This window comes from Musa acuminata, chromosome BXJ2-11 (assembly GCF_036884655.1).
Source record: "Musa acuminata AAA Group cultivar baxijiao chromosome BXJ2-11, Cavendish_Baxijiao_AAA, whole genome shotgun sequence".
NCBI lineage: Eukaryota > Viridiplantae > Streptophyta > Magnoliopsida > Zingiberales > Musaceae > Musa > Musa acuminata.
The window spans coordinates 6,899,640-6,919,731 of record NC_088348.1 but is presented as its reverse complement, the minus strand read 5'-3'; the positions used below and the strand labels follow the sequence as shown (position 1 = coordinate 6,919,731).

At 41.1% G+C, this 20,092-nt stretch overlaps 4 protein-coding genes across 6 annotated transcripts; 2 read left to right on the top strand and 2 right to left on the bottom strand.

Moving 5' to 3' along the window:
- Positions 1–2,346: 2,346 nt before the first annotated feature.
- LOC103970954 (uncharacterized) lies at positions 2,347–3,887 on the bottom strand. The gene has a single exon (XM_009384863.3). It carries the CDS (start codon positions 3,548–3,550, stop codon positions 2,633–2,635), a length of 918 nt encoding a protein of 305 aa, XP_009383138.3. The 5' UTR covers positions 3,551–3,887; the 3' UTR covers positions 2,347–2,632.
- Positions 3,888–5,919: 2,032 nt separating this feature from the next.
- Positions 5,920–9,768, top strand: LOC103970723 (chloroplast envelope quinone oxidoreductase homolog). Its single transcript, XM_009384625.3, has 4 exons — positions 5,920–6,050; positions 7,592–7,733; positions 8,432–8,523; positions 8,946–9,768. Exons 1-4 carry the CDS (start codon positions 5,979–5,981, stop codon positions 9,630–9,632), a joined length of 993 nt encoding a protein of 330 aa, XP_009382900.2. The 5' UTR covers positions 5,920–5,978; the 3' UTR covers positions 9,633–9,768.
- A 487-nt stretch (positions 9,769–10,255) lies between these two features.
- LOC135627889 (zinc finger CCCH domain-containing protein ZFN-like) lies at positions 10,256–17,102 on the bottom strand. Of its 2 annotated transcripts, XM_065134330.1 has the most exons (8): positions 16,965–17,102; positions 16,386–16,722; positions 16,109–16,266; positions 14,773–14,835; positions 13,085–13,204; positions 12,680–12,970; positions 11,467–11,793; positions 10,256–10,768 (listed from the first exon to the last, which is right to left on the bottom strand). In XM_065134330.1, the coding sequence occupies exons 2-8, from the start codon at positions 16,501–16,503 to the stop codon at positions 10,445–10,447; spliced, it is 1,401 nt and encodes a 466-aa protein (XP_064990402.1). In that variant the 5' UTR covers positions 16,504–16,722; positions 16,965–17,102; the 3' UTR covers positions 10,256–10,444. The 2 variants fall into 2 exon arrangements, with proteins under 2 accessions (XP_064990402.1, XP_064990401.1); XM_065134329.1 differs by lacking the exon at positions 16,965–17,102 and having other exon boundaries at positions 16,371–16,510.
- A 1,001-nt stretch (positions 17,103–18,103) lies between these two features.
- On the top strand, positions 18,104–19,804 carry LOC135627890 (uncharacterized). 2 transcript variants are annotated; one of them, XM_065134332.1, is made up of 3 exons: positions 18,104–18,263; positions 18,398–18,459; positions 18,545–19,804. In XM_065134332.1, the coding sequence occupies exon 3, from the start codon at positions 18,626–18,628 to the stop codon at positions 19,505–19,507; it is 882 nt and encodes a 293-aa protein (XP_064990404.1). In that variant the 5' UTR covers positions 18,104–18,263; positions 18,398–18,459; positions 18,545–18,625; the 3' UTR covers positions 19,508–19,804. The 2 variants fall into 2 exon arrangements, with proteins under 2 accessions (XP_064990404.1, XP_064990403.1); XM_065134331.1 differs by having other exon boundaries at positions 18,395–18,459.
- Positions 19,805–20,092: the final 288 nt, after the last annotated feature.

The window sequence follows — 20,092 nt, the reverse complement described above, 5'->3', positions numbered from 1 at the left end:
AAAGATTGAGATACTAAAGATAACTAATTATAAAAAATAATCTATAATTAATTATCCTATTATATTCTTTCTCACAATCACACATTACATCATTAAAAATAATAAATATTTTCTATAAAAATTAATTTTTTGAATTATGTGATTAATGTAGTCAAGAAAATATAATACGTCTGCCTGCATCTTAACTTACACATATTATGTTTATCACTCACCGTATAATAAACAAAATGTGTTCTAATGGAATAATTAAAGAACAAAGGAAACTTTTTCTTCCAAGAAATAACCACGAGATCGGATTATTAGTGATTTATGTTATAAGCATATCGAATTCTCTTTCATCAGGAGAAGGAAATTTGCTCTCTTATCAGCATCTTTCACTAAATAATAGTCAACGCGATGGAAGTTTGAGGTGGAAGAAAGGAAGGGTAAATAATAGTCAACGCGATGGAATGGATGATTCTTAATGAAAGGGTGTGTCCATTGCTCTTGTGTTGGCCTTAGGGCGCGGGTCTCGTGGGATAAATTAACGTGGAAAGACACACTGTTCTTGTCTTTGCAGTAATGGACGCCATTGAAGTTGACTATATGCATCCCGTGATCATCTCAATTGCCTTCTGACCACTAAATTCTTATAACTTTTACTTGGATTTCTAATAAAATCTTAATTAGTTTACTGATTATATAAAAAATATTCTAATGTTACTAAAATATCTTTTGTTTTTAGAATTTGAGTGCAAAAATCAATCAAAATAAGGTTGTCTGAGTGGTATATTGCCGATGAGCATTTTTGGTAGTGTCTAGGATTAATTCGTTATTTTATTTTACAATAATGTCATGTAAATACTCAGATCACTTTAGATCTCTTATTGCGTGACTATTCAAAACTTATAAAATTTATATTTATAATATGTATTATCTATCAAGTGTTTGTTTGTTGAAATTCTGAGTTAAATATTTACTCTAATCCACCTTTTTTTTATAAGTTCTTGAAGGATCGTGAAATGTTTGAAAGAGTTAATCTTTTATGAATAGACACACAAGCATATTACATGATTATATATAAAATCAACTAAGTCCTTGATAAATAGTAGTATCCAACTGATTAAATTTACTCTATATATGTATTGCCCTCGAATGTTTAATCTAATGTGATGTTAAGTTATGGGTCGATCTTTATAAATATCTTTCAAACTTAAAAAAAAAAATCTATGTTTATTTTCATCTCACATAAAAATATTTTTTTAGTAAGCCATATTTTTGTATTGTCATGACACTATTTTTGTTTCTTTGCTTTGTTCCCTTCATCTGATTTTTTTTTGCTAAATCCCTATCTTTTCCTTCAATTCAAAGTCTTCATAATTTTTTTTCTTTCTTAATTTCCATATCATTCTGTATGAACCAAACAACATAACCACACTTTAATTCCAAGACATATCATTCCGTGCATGACGCTCACATATGGATTCAAACATAGGACTTATTATTTTATGTAATAATACATTAATTAACTCAAATGTCTCAACAGAGACATCAGAGTTATTTTTATGGTATTAGTTTTGTGGCATTATCTAGAAATGCCTATAATTCCGTTGGTATCATTCCATGGCAATTAACTCGTCGTATTTCTTATCACTTGCGGTTCTTTTCGAAGACTTAAAGCCGGTAGATGGAATATAGTTTTATGGTTTATATTCTTAACCTAATGATGTCTTCATTCGGAGTTGCTCCTCGATTGATGAATAGAAAATATTATCTAAATATTTTTCATGATGTAGAATATTTTTCCAATCATGAACCGATAGGGATCGATTGATTATAAATTTAAACATGAGAATAGTTATTGAGGTCAAACACTCTTATCCCTCTCCCCTTTCTACATACTCCAAGTGGACGATGCCTCGACGTTAGGTGGTTGATATCTAAGTGGACGCGTCTTGCCGAAGAATGCTTCTCATCGTCATTTTGTCGAACACCTCGTTAATGCATGAGCGAGAGAATGCAGGTCTAAGCGTCTTGCCAAAGAACGCTTCTCATGGTCAGTCGGTCGAATACCTCGTTGATGCATATTTCCATTGACGATATCAATGCATCCACCACCAACGGATGATCTCGAACCACGCAACCCGAGTCACGACCGACGTTGCCGTCGGACTTCAAGATCAAGAACCCAGACCACTACCTCTCTCGTGCGCGTCACATCAGATGTCGCTCCAAGATGAGCGGTTGAGATGAACCTGGTACGGTGGGGCCCAGCTCAATTGTGCACCGCGTCGTGCGTCTCACGCCAGATTGGCGGCCGCTATCGGCAACCACGAGCGGGACCCATCTCTGAGGATGACCGCGAGGTCCATCAGCCTGTCGAATCATGATTCGACGGCAGTGATGCTGTGTGCCACGTCAAATCAGCCTCGGCCTCTGCTCTTACTACATTGCATGTTCTACAGAAAAGGATATGACATCCTCGACCGGTATGATTACCGATTATCCACAAAACGTGGTCCCATTATAATTGGTCAATCACGAGACAGATTCGCCCACGTCATCGCTGTCACGTCACCCACTTGGTCGATCACCGCTTATAGACAAGGAAAAAGAACTCGGTCACTGCTCGCCGCGCCCGTCGCCGGCTCTACTACCGGGTCCTGGCGGTGGGGGCCGCCAACAGCCTTGCCGCCGTGGGAAACCCCACCGCGCGGCACTTCACGTCGCCGCCAGGCGGCGCGGCGGGGAGCGAGGTCGGCACTGGGTTGGTCGTCCGCCGGTAGGGCCCGAGCCACTTGGCGAGCATGTAGCGGCTCTTCCGCCATGGCGGCACGTGCAGGCCCCGCGCCCGCAGCGACCTCCGCGCCGCGTCCGCCACTGCCCGCACAGCCGCCCTCACCGCCTCCTCCCCCGCCACCGCCACCGCCACCCTCGGCAGCGCCGCTACCACCTCCTTGTACCCCTCCGTCGCCCTCGCCACCTCGAACTCCGCCGCGAACTCCAAGTCCACGATGTACCTTCTCCCCTGCTCGTCGCCATCCCCTTCCCCCGCCGTCGCCACCACGTCGATGTACTCGTAACTCCCGCTTGTGAGACCGCCGGAGGTTTCCCAGCTCGCCTTGCAGATCCCGGCATTGTACCCCGCATCCCTCAGCCGCGCCATCACCGCGCGCCGGAAGGCAGAACCACCGCAGCTTGACCTTAGCCAGGCGAACCCCTCCGCCGTCTCGTAGACCTCGCCCGCCAGCCTCCTTCGGAACTGATTCATGTCCACCGCGGGGCATATCAGCTCCCGGACTATCTTCGCGGCGGCGCGATCCCGATCGAAAGCGGCAGCGTCCGCTTCGGACCCATCTTCGTCGTCTCCATCATCCTTGGGCGAAGAGGGGGTATCGTGGCCGCCAGTCTCAATGAAGGCGTGGACGAGACGGGAGAGGCAGGTGGCGGCGCCTTGGTCGCTGCCGGTACTGGCATAGCCAGCGACGCGGAGGGCGCCGTCTCCACGCAGGCGCGCCTTAACTTCGCCGTCGAGCGGGCCGGTGGCCCGCTTCATTCGTATGTACGCCATTTGCGCTAAAGAGACCTTCTTCGAGGCGGAGGAGGAGGTGGTGGCACTTTATGGTACGTAGAAAGGTCGGTGGCGATGGTGGGGTCCAGCTTCTCCAAAATAGTACGAGTAGTCCACATTATATAACGGGAGCACCTTATCCAGTCAGCAAGGACCCTACGGGATTCTCCAGTTCACAGAAAGGTAACTCGAACGGGTGGAAAGAGATGGGATGTCGAAACGCCGTTCTTTCAACAATGCAGTGGGAATATCCCGCCGGATATTCTTCTTCCTAAGGATAATACGCAGGAGGACACAGCATTTCAGAAAATATTCCTTTCTATTTAATAAATTACTTATTGGCTAATTAACTCTTATATATATATATATATATATATATATATATATATATATATATATATATATATATATATATATATATATATATATATATATATATATATATTGAGGATCGTGACAGATCGGATCCTCTGACATGGTGTGCATAATTGACTGACAATTTCTCTTTATTCTGCAATGCAAAAAAGGAAATTAGAGGAAAAAGGATGAACTATTAATAGTAGAATATGAAATCATCGGTTTGCATGTGAATGATAATTTCTCAAAGCAGGCCGTAAACTCTATGAATATTTAAATCATGTTCGGTGGGAGGGTCAAATAATTCGGAGAATATTGTCACTGTAGTTTGATTTGATGTGCAGCATCGTGCATGGCTTTCCAAACTCCGCAGGATATCGTCTGGTGGGCGAATGACTGACTGCCGCGTCACCACGCATGTTTCGAGGTCGAGTTGATGCCACGGCTCGGATTTCCTGCCTCGACCAGACGATGTCGCGTCGTCAGGCATGTTTCGAGGTACTTCCGTCGCATCCGCTCGCAGGAGCCCAACGCCGCCTGATATGTCCGTTCGGCATGGGACGCATCGCCAAATCGGTGCTCCCTGTCTTCTATGAGTTATCCGCCGGATATGCCATTTATGAGTCATCTGCTCGTGGGACGTTCTCAGCTTGCCTGCCTTCCGGCGAACATGGTGTTTGATCACCACCACCTTTGCCTCTTTCTAAGCTTCAAGCTGAAACCAGTGACCTTCAAACTAACATGAGAGAGAAGAGAAAAAAAGAGAAACGAAGAAACACAAACACGACGATCAGAAAGATATAATTATAAATAACATCGCTTCAACGGAGATGATAGGTGATGAAAAGTGATCGAAAATAATAAACACGACGATCGAAGAAAATCACACATAAACATAAATACCCCGTGATGTGAGTAAGGACCGAGGTGATAAATGAGTGGAGCGACGTTCCTAAGACATAGATAGTAGAGATGATGAATAAACGATATCGATATAAGTGATGGATGAAAATAAAAAAAGAAGGATATTAATAGAAAAAATAAATTGTTAATGAAAAATCACCCGATAAATTATTCAAAAGGCTAATGTAATATTCTTCTGAAAAAAAAAAGAAGAATCATTAATGAATGAATTATGTAGGTAAGATATGATTTGGAGTCAAAGAATTTGACAAAATAACGTGAAGATGTTTATTCTAATCGATTCAAGTTGTCATATATTTATTGTAGGGTTATATCCGAAAAATATTATTTTCCTTATTAGACCAAAATCAAGAAAATAGTACTACTAAAATAATAGTGTTTCTTTTTAATATACTCGATTTAGAGAGAAGTTTAGGATAAATTTTCTATTATTGAGTTAAAAAAGTATTATTCTTAGAATGAATCATACTACATACAAATTTCATTCACAAACACACTCAATTAACAGTTCTTTATATTCTTCAACGTATAATTAAAATTTAGAGGAAATAAGGAACAACAAATAGTGGAGTATGAAATTATAGATTTGAAATGGATGATAATTTATCAAAATAAATTATAAATTTAGGAATTCTTAAATTATGACCGATGAATTGTGAATTAATTTCGATGTATTGAAAAAATTATAATGATTTGAGTGAAAATTATGAACCATAAAGATGTTGACTAGCTTATCTAATCAAGACTTGGATAGATTATTATAAGATTATATCTTCGTCATTTTTTTATTATTATTAAAAGTAATTAAAATATTAAAATATTATCACAGCGTCGTGGATGGAGTACGTTACCGATATCCAATGGATGGTCGCCGCGTCATCAGACAATGGTTCATGCTTTTAGCCGGGGCACGATGCGGATTTCCTGTCTCGTTCCAGCCAGGGTATACACCCCATTACATCCGCTTGCCGGGGCGCGACGCCCGGGTGGGGTGGGCCCCACAGCCCATGGTTGGGACAGTAACGGCGTTCCCTGTCTTGAGTTGCGTCCCTTCAGATTCGTCGCCTCAATAAAAATGGTGCGCGCAACGAGCGTCCACCCATCACCCTCGCTCTCGATTTCTCCGGTCTCTACCCACCAAGAACGCATGGCGGAGGAGAAGAGCACCATGAAGGCCATCCAGTACCCGTCCTACGGCGGTGGCGCCGGCGCCCTCAAGGTGAGCAGGCTGCCGATTCGGTACGAGTTCCATTCTCCCCCTGATGCGATGGGATTCATTCCGCCTCCTCCATCCTGAAATGGTGGAACCAGGCCTTGTCCCTTACAAATTAACTCGTCAGACAACCGTATTTTAATCAAGTCAGGCCAAATCCATAAAAATTCGCTTTACGTAATTCATTGGTCCGCTTCTGTTCAAAGAAATCATGAAGATATTCGGAAAGTCTTTACCTTTTGACTTGTGTTTGAGCGGTTGAGAAGAGCGTGAGTCAATGCCCTGTACCTTATCATAGACTGTTCTTATATTATATATGTAAATATATATACACAACAGTGGCCGAATAATTTAACTGTTGCTGGCCCAAGATCCCTTAGTTTTGTTATCTGATGGAACGCCCCTTAGCGTTAGGGTTTCAATATCTGTAATTGTATTTTCTGGATGTAAAATTCATTTTTTTGACAAAATTATTTGCATTAATTATATGTCTTTTTTACTTTTTTTTGGGGGGGAACCCGAATCTTGATTTTATATATGATCCAAATCTTTGCTAACCTACACTATTTTTGAATTTAGGGTTAAAAGATCCGTAATTGTATTTTCCAGTTGAAATTTTTGATTTTTGTGAAAACTATTTACAATTATATGCCTTTTCCCCCCTTTTCCGGGAACTGAACCACTTGATCTTTATATGTGATCGAAACCTTTGCTACCTTCATAATTTCTGAATCTTAGGGTTAAAAGATCTACAATTGTGTTTTCTGGATATAAAATTCACCTTTTAACAAAATTATTCACTATTACATGCCTTTTTTTTCCTCCTTTTCTGGGAACCCGACACCTTGGTTTTTATATATGATCGAAATGTTTGCTAGCCTACACAATTTCTAAATTTCATGGTTAAAAGATTTGTCATTGTATTTTCCAGATCTAAGATTCACCTCTTGACAAATCTATTTAAAATTATATATATATATATATATATATATATATATATATATTTTATATATGATCAAAAATCTCTGCTAAACCTACGTAATAACTGAATTTTAGGAGTTAAAATTATCTTTAATTGTATTTTTCCGGAATTATAATTCATTTTTTGACCAAAGTATGTGCTGCTCCTTTTCTTTTTACTCTTTCTTCATCTAGGAATCAGTCACCATGCTTTTTCCAGATGATTGAAAACCACTTCTAACGCAGAATTTTCTTCTGGGTTTAAGGATTAAGAGATCTATAATTGTATTTCGGATCAAAATTTTATGCTCCTCTGTTGATTTTATTTTTTTTATTTTTTATTTCTCTAGGAACATTTCTATGATACCATGAAGTCTTATTTGACCTGCATACTGTTGTTGTTGTATTGTTTTGCCTAGTGAAACATGTGGTCTATTACTTTCAAATTTACAAGAATTTGTCAAAATATCAAGGTTCATAGGTACCTGATCCGGATCTGTTATTTATAAACTCACCTATCACATCGTTGTGCTTTTACCACAATTGGTTTATTTTTTCTGTTTGATTGATTATTATGCTCACTGCAGCATGTTGAGGTTCCAATTCCTTCACCAAAGAAAAATGAGATTTTGCTTAAGTTGGAGGCAGCAAGTATAAACCCAATCGATTGGAAAATTCAGGTTGGCATGTTGCGTCCATTTTTGCCACCCAAGTTTCCATTTACACCCGGTAAGCAAGCAACTACCACTAAATGATAGAGAAGATTATTCGTCGGTGGTTGAGAACTTCGGTGTTATCATCACCAATATGTTGAATGTGCTAGGCGATCTATTATCTCTTGAGCAACCTTTTTGTCATTGTAACTCAATGATTGCAGAAAGAAATGGTTTCTGATCAATTTAATACCTAATTATTTAAGCATATGATCTTTTTCTATTCTCCTTTTTTCTCGTCAGTAAACTTGTATAGATATGATGCGTGCTAGTTTTCTAAAATCTTTAGATCATCAATCAATTTTCTCAGCACTTATTGTCCTTTTGCAGTTTTGTGGTTCAAATTTACATGAAATGTTCATGTTAAACTCGAGTAGTCTATGTAACTTTTTTTTTTGCCCGTTCTCGTTGCTTCTTGAAGTTGTTTTTAGCCAAAATACACCATACATAAATGTCTTGTTATGCTAGTAAATATATGAATGAACAGCTGCAATGGACACACCGAGACTATTGTTAGCATATCATGTTTTGCTTTTAGGTGCATTGACAAGGTAGGTTTATCTGGTTTCCTTTGCATCAACCAACCGATAGACCTTTTCTTTTTCGAATTCGTGTTTAATAACTCATGATTATCGAGTATGTCTGGTTTATTATGTTTCAGCGAAAGTGAAATCACTGTATTTATTTGATGACATCTTCATTTTTGTGAAACAGTTGCTGATGTAGCAGGAGAAGTTGCTGAGTTGGGTCCTGAAGTTAGTGCCTTCAAGAAAGGTGACAAAGTTGTTGGCATGCTGAACTTTTTTGTAAGTGTGCTCGATGTTATTTGTGCATCATAATGTTTTCATTTAGTGAAAGAAATTAAAATGGAATCTTTGAAATAGCTTAATGCCTGATCTCATGTATGCTTTATTTAATTGATTGGGAAACTCCATAGGTAGAGAAGTTCTTTAAACATAGATTTTGTTTACAATGAGATGAATGTGATGGTAAATCAAACTGTGAAACCACCTGAGAGATTGTGATGCTATAAACTTTAGTTAAGGTGACTTGAGATTATAACACCTTTTTATTGGTTTGTTGACTTTTGTGTCGATCTTTTCTAATTGCAGCAAATTCTCAATTATCTTTTGCTCCTTCAATTCAGCAAAGTTGCTCTTTCTCTATTATTATCATGCTTGTGTTTTTTTTTCTTTCTTTCTTGACTTCCGATAATTTGTTATGACAGAATGGTGGTGGGCTCGCCGAGTTTGCTGTGGCACCTATCGGCCTAATGGTGACTAGGCCGCCTGAACTCTCTCCCCCTGAAGCCGCAAGCCTACCAACGGCTGCCATGACTGCTCTCCAGGCACTGAAGGCTGCCGGAACCAAGTTTGATGCCACCGACAAGCCATCTAACATTCTGATCACAGCAGCCTCCGGTGGCGTGGGGCACTACGCGCTGCAGCTCGCCAAGCACGCAGGCCACCATGTCACAGCCACTTGCGGCGCCCGCAACATCGAACTCATAAAGAGTCTGGGCGCGGATGAGGTGCTCGACTACAAGACTCCCGAAGGTGCAAAGCTATGTAGCCCATCAGGCAAGAAGTACGATGCAGTCATCCATTGCACCACCAACATTTCCTGGTCCACTTTCGAGCCTAATCTGAGCACCGAGGGGAAGGTGATCGACATAACTCCCACCCTCCAGACCATGGCTACCTCCATGCTCAAGAAGCTGACCTTTTCGAAGAAGAAGCTGGTGCCGTTGTTACTAAGCCCCAAGTCCGAGGACATGAAGTTTCTGGTGGACATGGCACAGGAAGGTAAGCTCAAGACCATTGTGGATTCGACACATCGGTTGACCAAGGCAGAGGAGGCCTGGGCCAGGAGCATGAGTGGCCACGCCACCGGGAAAATTGTCGTCGAAATGTAGATTCTCTATAATGACTACATTGGAGATGGTAGTAGTAGTGCTGTTAAAATCTCTTGAATGGCTTCTTACTTAATGTTAACTGCTAAATGTGAGGTTATCTGGGGGGCTATAATATACCATGCTAGATTTCAGATGATGCATTGCAGCATTCTTTTCTGCTCCTTCAGATGATGCGTTGACCTCTGTACCTGCAGGAATGATTTCAGACGTTTACGACAGTTGTTCTTGAGACCGATCCCCATTTTGCATTGTGCATAATGACTCGAAAGCCTCGAGAGACACGAGTGAAGTCAACCCTTTCTTCAAGCAGTATCTCCTGCCTTATTCGTCTCGGCTTGTCCATAATAACATAAAGTCCAAAAGTTCAGATTAATCATTTCTATTTTTAATTGGAATTAATTTATCTGAGTCAAAAAAATAAATAAACACTGATAATCAAATGATCAGTTAATAATCAGATGATTAATAGTAAAATATATATATATATATTTTAAGAAAATTCGAATTAATCCTATATATATATATATATATATATAACTTAAATTTAGAATAATAAACATAAAGATAACTTAAAATTTTTAAGCAGGGATGGCAGCATGGCAGTCGGCCAAAAGAACAAAATCTAGACACAACTGGCTCTCATGTAAAATTGTTAGAAAAGCATAGTGCATTTGTCAAACACAGAATCTTTTTCTCTTTCTTTAATCTCAAAGTGAAACAGCATCATGGTACAACAACCGGAATGAGACACCGTAACTTGGTTCTTCATGAAAAACTTGGTTCGGAAAGATACCTTTTATCTCACAAGGTTCTCAGAAAGAAGAAAGTTTGCCGGTGCTTGAAGTGGCTTGTGATCCCTCTGACTTGATACGTTCATCGCCGGAAGCAATTTGCAGAGAATCAGAGAACAAAAGTCGTCTAGACTTCCCGGTGGCAACTTCAAGAGGAGCTTGGAACGATGGAGGTCCGGACGAGGTTGCAAGTAAATTTCTAGCGACTGCCACATCAGCTAAAGAGGATGTGGCAAGGCTGTAAGCATATATTCCCATGGGTGCTGCCATAGGATGGTCAAATTTGCAGTGTGTGCCAAACTTGCAGATACCATATCGTGAATAAAAAATGCATATGGGTTCTTCCTGTTAGCAAAATGGAACTAACATTAATCAAAACCATTATCAGAAAAAAAATGCAAGTGCATCCAGCGGTAGATCAATTGCCTCACAGTCAATTTTTAGTATATTAATATCCTATAGTTCTCAAAACCACAGTTTGATCACTATTGCTAGAACGAATAGAGAATAGAACAATGCAGCTATATTTCCTGCAAAAAAAAGTCCAACAGTGTAAATTGCTCATTTTGACTTTCGATAAGATACAATAGAGAGAAGTACAGATGACTCTACCATCTTCTCATCAATAATACAACTTAATTTACATTAATCCTCATTATAGCCTGTCGAAAAGCAATATAAATATAGATTGTAAATTTCAATCAATAAATGCATTTTTCACTGTATTATTTCTCTAACCTTCAGCTTGTCTAGGAGTTAGTAATTTGCAGAAGCTAATTACCTAAAATGTGAAAAATCAAATGGATTCAAAAATCTTTAATTACTTGTAGAAGCTAATAATTATGCTTTGTTAAAACTATTTTATTGTAGAATCAACTACTGAAGTAAACTAAACAAAAACATGTTTCTTGGTTACATTTCTCAGTGATAATGAAAGAATATTGAACCTGTGTTTTCTGTTAAATGTGAATGTTGCACGCTTCGGACAGAACATAATACATGAAAAAGGGAAAGAGGGAATAATGAGGTTGTAAAAAACTTACAGGGCGTAATGGAAGGCCTAGAGGACTCAGCACGCAGTCAGGGATAGGAATTAGTCTCTCCCTAGGATGATGGAACTTGCAGGCCGCACCGTATTTACAATCTCCGGTCTTCAAATAAAATTCACATTCAGGTTGACCAGGTCTCACAGGGAAAACATTGTCCCTTGCCAATACATACTGACCCAGAGGAATAGCACCGGATCGATAAGAGTGGATCATTCCTTGAACCCCTGTAGTCGTTTCACTCTGACGAGATGTTCCATAAAACGGAGTTGTCTGCGGCATATGCAGCTGACTCTCTGAAGATGAAACAGACCTCAACTGTCCCTGGGGAGGCATACAACACGTACCAGTAAACTAGTTATACCAGGATAACCTATATCATCTAACAGTATTAGATCTAACAAATCATATTGTTAAGAGGAAATATCAAAAGATATTCGAGTATTGAACATTTCATTTGGTCTAAGACCTAGCTCTTGGTCAAGCACATCGAAATGCAACTACAAATTATCATATATTACTAAAGAACAAGAAAATTGTCCATATAAGTTCATCGGACGTGGCTGTCGAGAAAGAGAATTTTGCAACAAACTGGAACCTCTTATCAATTATTTTTTGGTCCTTACATACATATGAACACTCATAACATAACATGGGCAAGATAAGCACATTTGAAGATGATGGCTTTTCATACAGATAATGCTATTTATCATGTATGGATGTCAGCAAATTTCTAAAGTAATGCACAAATGCCTCCTGTTCCTCCCCTTCTCCTTCTCCTCTCCACCATGGTTTGTACTGGCATATAGTGTGTCAGTACATCAACACAGACCAGATCTGTATTGGTCGTATCATGAACTGACATGGGTCCAATACCCAAAATGTCAATCCTTGATATTTAGTTGTATCTAAAATGCATTTGAATGTACACAATATGAATTTCATTCTTAGAAATGCAGCACACAGAAGTGCACCATTTCTCCGTATGCTGTAGTTCAGGAAAAGTAAAAAAGGATCAGGAGAAGAGAATAATAGATTAGCATTCCATTATGCACACAGCTTGCTGGATTGCACCATGACATTTTATCAGTCGTTTAAGAGAAAATTTGTCTCCATGGTTCAAAATGCAATTGATGTTAAAGATAAAATATCATGTCTGAATCATAAATATTCTGTAATGCTAGAAGGGCTTCAAATAAAATGGATTTACCGAAAAAGTGTTCCAGCTAGGAACTTGAACCAAACCCTGAGGAAAAATCACTTGGGCATAGCTTGAAAGACCTTGCCATCGAGGGCTAGCAATAAAAGAAGCTCTTGACAAGGACAAGTTTGTCAAACCCCCAGTATAAGACTGCTGGCCAGAAGTAGGAGAATGAACACCAGGATAAACAGTAGAACCACATAATGAAACCATTGTGTTAGGCTGTGGATGGTGAAATTTACAAGTGTTCCCAAATTTGCACTCTCCATTTTTCATATAATATGCACATTCTGCTTCGTCCTACAATAAAATTATTATAGAGTATGCTATCATACATAACATAACAGTTGTACACTTGTTAGCAAGAACTTCCAGAAATATAATGTTTAGATACCAAAAGTAGCAGTTACAAACCGGACGAAGTGGATAACCTAAAACATTTAATTGGACTCTTCCAGCAATTCCTGCCTTATCTCTTGGGTGATGGAACTTGCATGTAGCTCCAAATTTGCATGTACCAGTCCTTAGATAGAACTAGAAAAGAATAACAAAAGAAAGTTGTGTCAGAAGAAGATTACACAAGCACAAAATGGCATTCCAGTACTAATCAAACAAGCCTCATTCAGATAAAACTAACAGAAACTAAGCAGCATTAATCTGAAATGTATTCCAAGTATGTAGACATCAATACAATAATTCATACAAGTCGACTTCAAAAATCTTTTTGTTGCAGATCACGAATGGCATGCACCAAATACTATCTAATCCATCATTACATTACAGCAAAGAAATGAGATAAAGTGAAAAACAAAGGAAAGAGAGATAGAGAGTCTAGAGCGAAGAAGAGAAGTATCGGAGAGGAAAAAGAGCAGGCTCCTGCCCTCAGTCAGAATTTTGTTCAAATAAGAACAATATCAAACTTCCAATCACATGAGATTAATTTCCTCGGAAAAGCCGTGGCCACCATTTTATGGACTCTCAGGCCACGTTCGGTTAAGAAAAGTTAAAACATCCAACCCAACATAAAGCTGTTAACCCCCTCACAAACTATGTTATGTATGGTTGCAGATGTAGCTATCTGCTTTGTATAATTTGGCAAGAATGATTGCCAAGGTTAGTTTAAATCACACCTCTCACCGGATAACTTATTTAACTGTAATAATCTTCCTCTTAGTTGTCTTAACCTCAAACAGATGGCGACTTAGGTAAGAAGCTAGACATAATAACCACCAAAAGTGTAATGTTAAACAGCTAGGATTTTGAACTACAATTAGGAGTATTAAATACTTAATTCTGACTATTAAAGGAAAATTTGGTGAGTAAAGACGGTTATAAAATCAAGTTCAGCTACATCTAATTCACTCCCATCAAAACTCACGAGAAAGGAACTTGGACCAGTGGATGCATTAAGAAGCATTCTGGATTGTCAGTAACAAAACTGAAATAAAGTAAACAAAAGATAAACCAAAGCTACAAAAAAAGAACCGAGGTGATTTACTGAATAAAGGAAGTACTAGACTAAAAGAAAATTGAAACCAGTAAAAGACATATAGTAACAGCATTTTAACTTCAGGAGCTCCAGAAACACATAAATTCTGTAACAGGAATTGCACATCAACTAATCAATTCCTGAGACACTTTCAAATACTAGCAAGCAAGTAACAATGGCAAATCTTTTACATATATACCAGAACTAATAACCATTATGGTGCGAACTTTTTATGTTATTGGTGCTTTTACTTTTCATTTGTTGATACAATAGCAAAAAAAAAAGTATGGTCCATACACCACAAGAGTGGGGGATATACCAGAGAACTAGATAGCATCTATGTAAACAAATACATGATACTAAACACTTAACATAAGAAATAAATGATACCACAAAAGCAACAAAAAGCAGCAATGTGCCAACAACTCTATCTTTAAAACAAACCAGAAAATTTGGACATATCGGAATATATAATATGCAAGAATCCCAACTATTCGATCTTCAATAATTTCCATTTTTCCTGCATTATCTAAATAATCATTGGAAAATCCAGGGAAAATAGGAAATAACTGAATATAATAAATGCAAGAAGAAATTGCCAGTAAACAGTTACCTCACATTCAGGTTGCCCAACTCTTTCAGGATATCCTCCCTTGATCCTTGCTGCCGCAATAGCCTGACAATTAATAGGACCTAATCAAAACCATCAGTTTTGGTGAACTCACACCATGAGTACATTTAAGCCATGCACAAATTGAGGTCATATTACAAACTCATAATCATACAGAAGAAACCAGTGAAAGGCGAATATACAATAAAAAATGACAAGAATGAATAAGTAACAGTCGTCAACAATGTTAAATGTCTTCAAGCATGTATTAATATGTTATAGAGTACTCTGAGCTACTCACAAATGATAATAATTAGTTTAAATAACAGATAGAAGCATATCTTTTTTAACCAATTTTTCCACACAACAGATTATTTGTTGCTAAGTCAAATAAGAATTGTGTCAATATATCTAAAGAATTACACCCTATTAAAATCAGACATCATTATACTTGACAAAAAGCATTTTGTTGTTCGCCAACACACCCTTGTCTGGGTCTAAATACGCATCTAGTGAGAACTTACACCCAAACCTACTGCCATCATTATGTTCTGAAAATTTTTACAGATATGATTCCTAAATTCGATTATCCTAATTAGTTGTGAGCCAATAAATAATGTTTTCTTCTTAATTCATAAAAGTACTACAAAAACTGACATAGTTAAAAAGTAGAACAACAAGATTGAAAAGTTTCACACAGGTTATCTAAAGCAGGCACACAGCATGTTAATCACCTAGGAATAGGGGTGGTCCACATCATAGACATCAGCACCAATTATTACATCATAGGCATCACCTATACAGGCTCTAAGGAATAAATATAATCAGCACCAATCATCATATCAATTGTCTAAATTGCTGCCGATTCATTCTTTAAGACATAAAAGCAAACAAAACAATTCCCATAATTGAAGCTGAAGTTGAATGATAGGGAAGTCTTGACAAGTAATGAGTGCTGAACATCATCAGGTTGATGATGAGAAATGTGAGAACAAGCAGAACTAATTGCATTTGGATGAGCTACATCCATTGACTTTTATATCTATGATAGCCTACAGTAGCAACATCTTACAAAATTTTCCTTTAAAAATACATTAAAAATCAAGTGCAGAAGAGATTGTTTATAGGAATGTTATATGTAAATGCAAAGCGGTGCCTGAACCGTATAGCTTAATAAGACAATTAGTGACTTTTGCAATATAATCACTCTGCACCATTTCAGCGTCCTGTACTTGGATAAGAACAAGGTTGGAACCACCGAAGACCACAGTGTCATTTGCAATCAATATGAAATAGTTCGTCAAGGTGGACAAGAAGCAGCCAGATGAGTCAGGTTTACCATCTGCCTATTCGGAGGATGATTGTATCTGCAAGTTATCCCAAATCTGCAAAGGCCAGTCCTGAGGTAATAAGTACAGTCCGGCTCCCGTGGACGCTCGGGAAACGGTCCGGACTCCACGGATTCGATCTCTCTCATTCTCATCTGCCACATTGTCACTGCAGTCGCAACAAATGCAAAGGTACGTGAAGGCACCAAAGCAAGACGACAAGCAAACATGAAACGATCAAACGACGAGGGGATAGCGATCGGCCCAACAAACCCTAACAAACCGGACCTTGATCGATGGGGGACCGGAGCAGCGGAGGCGATGCGGCCCCCATCACGTCCGCGGAGGACGCCATGGCGCCGCGCTTGTCGACCCCGTCGGTGACGGCGGCGGCGTCGTAGTCCATGGGCGGGCGGCGGCCATCGATCAGGGTCGGAGCAGGAGCGGCGAAGAGCAAGGTCCCATCGCGGAGGGGGTCTCGGACGATAGGAACAAGGGGAGGAGGAGAGGGGGAGAGAGAGACTCCGATCTCCACGAAGCGTGAGGAGGGGAATAAGAACCACCACCAACAGCCATACGCTCCGCCAGCCAGTCGTTTGGGGCCTTTCGCCCGCGCGATCGAAGGCTGCAGCGCAAATTTTTGCGGGCAAAATTGAATATATAGCCTCCAAAGTTAGTCATTTCCATATTTATTTCTTTAAATATAAAATTATCATCAAAAACACTAACCGTTGTAATTAATCTTCGTGAATTAATGATAAGTATAATGGTATTTAAACTCGAATTGATATTAATAGCCTCTTGAAATTATTAGGAGGGTGAGAAACCAAATAATCGATGATAATAATGGAATCCGGTTTTCATAACCTGTTTGACGAAATGACCGAATGAACGGTGGGACAATGGCCCAAAGCTTTGCTCGTACTCGAGCAGCTGCACGACCCATATCCCGGACTGCTCCTCCGGTTGTCTCCTGTAGAGCGCACAAAGTCGGCAAAATCTATCCAGTAACGATAGATATCGGCGATTTTATGTTTCGTTGGCACAGTAGATGCTCGAAGAAATGCCGAAACGCAGCGATCTGTCGGTATCCTCTAGCCATGTTTCCGATGGGTGGTGTTGGCCTCACCACTCTTATCCAAACCATTCAGAGATCTCATGGCATAGAGGAGAGGGCCTTCTTTTCCTCTCGATCGATAACTCTTCTGAAGTCAACTTGTTCTGCTTCGAGTCCTCCGGCGATGTCTTACACTGAGTCATCTTGAAACTGTTCATCTTCCCAGAAGTGCATTTAGAATCAATAAGACCATTATTGGAGTAGTTCATATCGCTTCTGAGGAGCAGCGACGGAGACTGACAATGATGGGAAGGACATGGCTTGGGCGCAAGCTTGGCCTCATGCAGAGTGCAGTGGGCGAAACCTCATCGATCCACGCCCGTGAATCTCCTGCTCTCCCCTGCTCATCACGTTTGGTCATCTTGATGACAGAAACCACTCATCACTCCACTGTGCCAAACCTTCCCGTATGTACCTTCAATCCCTTGCAGTAGAGAGAGAGAGAGAGAGAGAGAGAGAGAGAGAGAGAGAGAGATGTGTGTGTGCACGCATTGTTGCCTTGTCTTGTCTCGGCCGGTGGTCACGGCCCGTTAATTTGGATGCTTTAAGAGTAGCAGTAGTAGTTGCAGACAAGAACAAGAACAAGGACTGTGAAGTGAATTATTTGTGCTACCATTTGATGTTTCATCAAAAACAGTGACTGCAATGATGAATTTGATCTAATAATACACTCTACGCATTGCATGTTTAGCTGCTACTACTCTGTGTGTGTATATATATATATATATATATAAGACCGCGGCATAATAGTAGGACATTATGGTTATATGCAAGGGCTTCAGGGTAATTTAGGCTCTCGACCGTTGAAAACGGGTTCGGGTTAACGGAGGAGCGGTTCCGTTTCCCGACGGCTCCAACTCTACACGGGAAACGTAGATTATATATCCGTTCGCTCCCCCCGCACTCGAGAAGAGAAGAAGAAGAAGAACATCGGCATTGGAAGACAGGATAAGGAGAAGGAAAGGAAGGAGAGAGAACAAAAGAAGTCATCCCATCGTCGTCGACGCCGATCCCCAAAAGCAGAATCCGCTTTCTCTATCTCCCTTGTCGTCAGTCTGAACCTTTTTCTTTTTCCCTCCTCTCTTTCTTCCTTTTTCCTCTTCTGACACCTCGTTCCTTTGTTGCTCGTAATTCTCGCTCTAATCGCGTTTTCTTTTCCCCACTTTTCATGCGGTGATAGAAGGAAATTGAGGACCGCCGTGGTTTGAAGAAAGGAATCTGATGCCTGCCTTTCGCTCAACTAAGGTGCTTGAGCGGAAATGATGCAGACTGAGTTTTCTGGTTTCTTGATTTACTGTTCTTGATCTTGATTGGCAAACTTTCTTGGTAGATCCTTGGGATTTGAGGCGAAAGATCGCTTCAAGATCGAATTTTTTGGAGTCTTCATTGCGAAGGTTGAATCTTTGGATCAATGGAAGGAAGGGGCGTAAGGCGGAGCGTGACGCTGTCGGAGCAGCTGGCTGTGGTGAACTGTTGTAATCTTCGGGATCTCCTCAAGGTCCAAGATGAGGACGAGGCGCGCCCCTCTATCGCCGTCGCCGCGTGCGGGAAGAGGGAAGCCTCCTCCGCGGCCGGAGGTGCCGGCGGCGGAAGAACGTTGCTCGATATCATGCGGGAGGAGCAGGAGACGAGTGGGGTGGTTGTAGGCGGTAATGTCGGCAATGGCATCAACTGGAAGTCGTTTAAGGACCGCCTTCGCCTCGCCTGGGCGGCGTCATCCGGCCGGCCCAACCAGATGCCGTACCCCGCCCTCGTCGTCCCCGTGCGCCCCAACGCTGTCCTAGCCGGCAATTCCGAGATCCCCGTTCCGGCATCCACTCCCGGCCGCGGAGCCATCATCTCCGAGTACAACCCTGCCGTGGCGGCAACGTCACCGCCGGAGGAGCAGCCATCCGGCGGAACAGACACAAGCGGCGGTGGAGAAAGCTCCGATCGTGGGGGCACCGCCGACGCGGCGACTGCGGAGGAGGAGCAGCAGCCAGCGAGGGTCTCGCTGATGGCCCTGCTGGAGCAGACGGACAGGCTGTGGAGCAGCGGAGGGGAAGGGTCCTCTCCGGCAGCGGCGGCGCTGGCGGCAGCCCTCGTGGCCGAGGAGGACGACGAGTGGGCGCTGGAGGACGTCGGCAGCGGCACAATGTACGTGTGTTGCGTGTGCATGGTGCGGCACAAGGGGGCGGCCTTCATCCCCTGCGGCCACACCTTCTGCCGGCTGTGCTCCCGGGAGCTTTGGGTCAACCGCGGCAGCTGCCCACTCTGCAACGGCTACATCCTCGAGATCCTCGACATCTTCTAGCCTGCCGCCGCCGCCACCCCACTCCTCTCTCCGACAACTTTCCTCATCAAGACCAGTTCTTTTAGATCATTTTCTTCATCAAACAGAAGACGGAGGAGGTAGTGGTGGTGAATTAGCCAAGTGTTTGTTGCATGTCTGTATCATTCTTCTTCTTCTTGTTTGCAAGAACTATAGCAGCAAAGAACAGATTACTGTTGCTGTATCAGAAGCTTAGAACAAGGAAGCTGGCACAGTGATGATGTAATTAATGCAGATTACCTTGGCAAATGAATGATTAGAGTGGTTGGGTTTGATGAATCTAATTGTCTCAGTTTGTCTCATTAGGCACATAATGAGAGGTATGAGCAGCACAACAGTGTGACGGAATGCAATGCATGATTGGAAACTTTTGTCTCTAACTCTGTTCTGACAACCTGTCCAGAATCCAGCAGCATCCAAAGGCTTCACTGTTGGGAAGATGGGAGTGGATAGAAGCCTGTTGCCTTCCTCAGCCATGTTGAAAGGTGAGTTGGTGGTGTAGCCAATGCCACCCTTGCAATGAATGGTCCATCACACTGTCAAACATCTTACATAGCAGTATCATGT

Coding starts and splice junctions, on each gene's coding strand:
- LOC103970954 (XM_009384863.3), bottom strand. CDS start 3,550: ATGGCGTACATACGAATGAAGCGGGCCACCGGCCCGCTCGACGGCGAA.
- LOC135627890 (XM_065134332.1), top strand. CDS start 18,626: ATGGAAGGAAGGGGCGTAAGGCGGAGCGTGACGCTGTCGGAGCAGCTG.
- LOC103970723 (XM_009384625.3), top strand. CDS start 5,979: ATGGCGGAGGAGAAGAGCACCATGAAGGCCATCCAGTACCCGTCCTAC. Junction 6,051..7,591: donor GTGGCGCCGGCGCCCTCAAG/GTGAGCAGGCTG, acceptor TGCTCACTGCAG/CATGTTGAGGTTCCAATTCC. Junction 7,734..8,431: donor CAAGTTTCCATTTACACCCG/GTAAGCAAGCAA, acceptor TTTGTGAAACAG/TTGCTGATGTAGCAGGAGAA.
- LOC135627889 (XM_065134330.1), bottom strand. CDS start 16,503: ATGGACTACGACGCCGCCGCCGTCACCGACGGGGTCGACAAGCGCGGC. Junction 14,836..16,108: donor ATCCTCCGAATAGGCAGATG/GTAAACCTGACT, acceptor ATTAATTGTCAG/GCTATTGCGGCAGCAAGGAT. Junction 13,205..14,772: donor TTGGGCAACCTGAATGTGAG/GTAACTGTTTAC, acceptor ATTCTTTTCTAG/TTCTATCTAAGGACTGGTAC.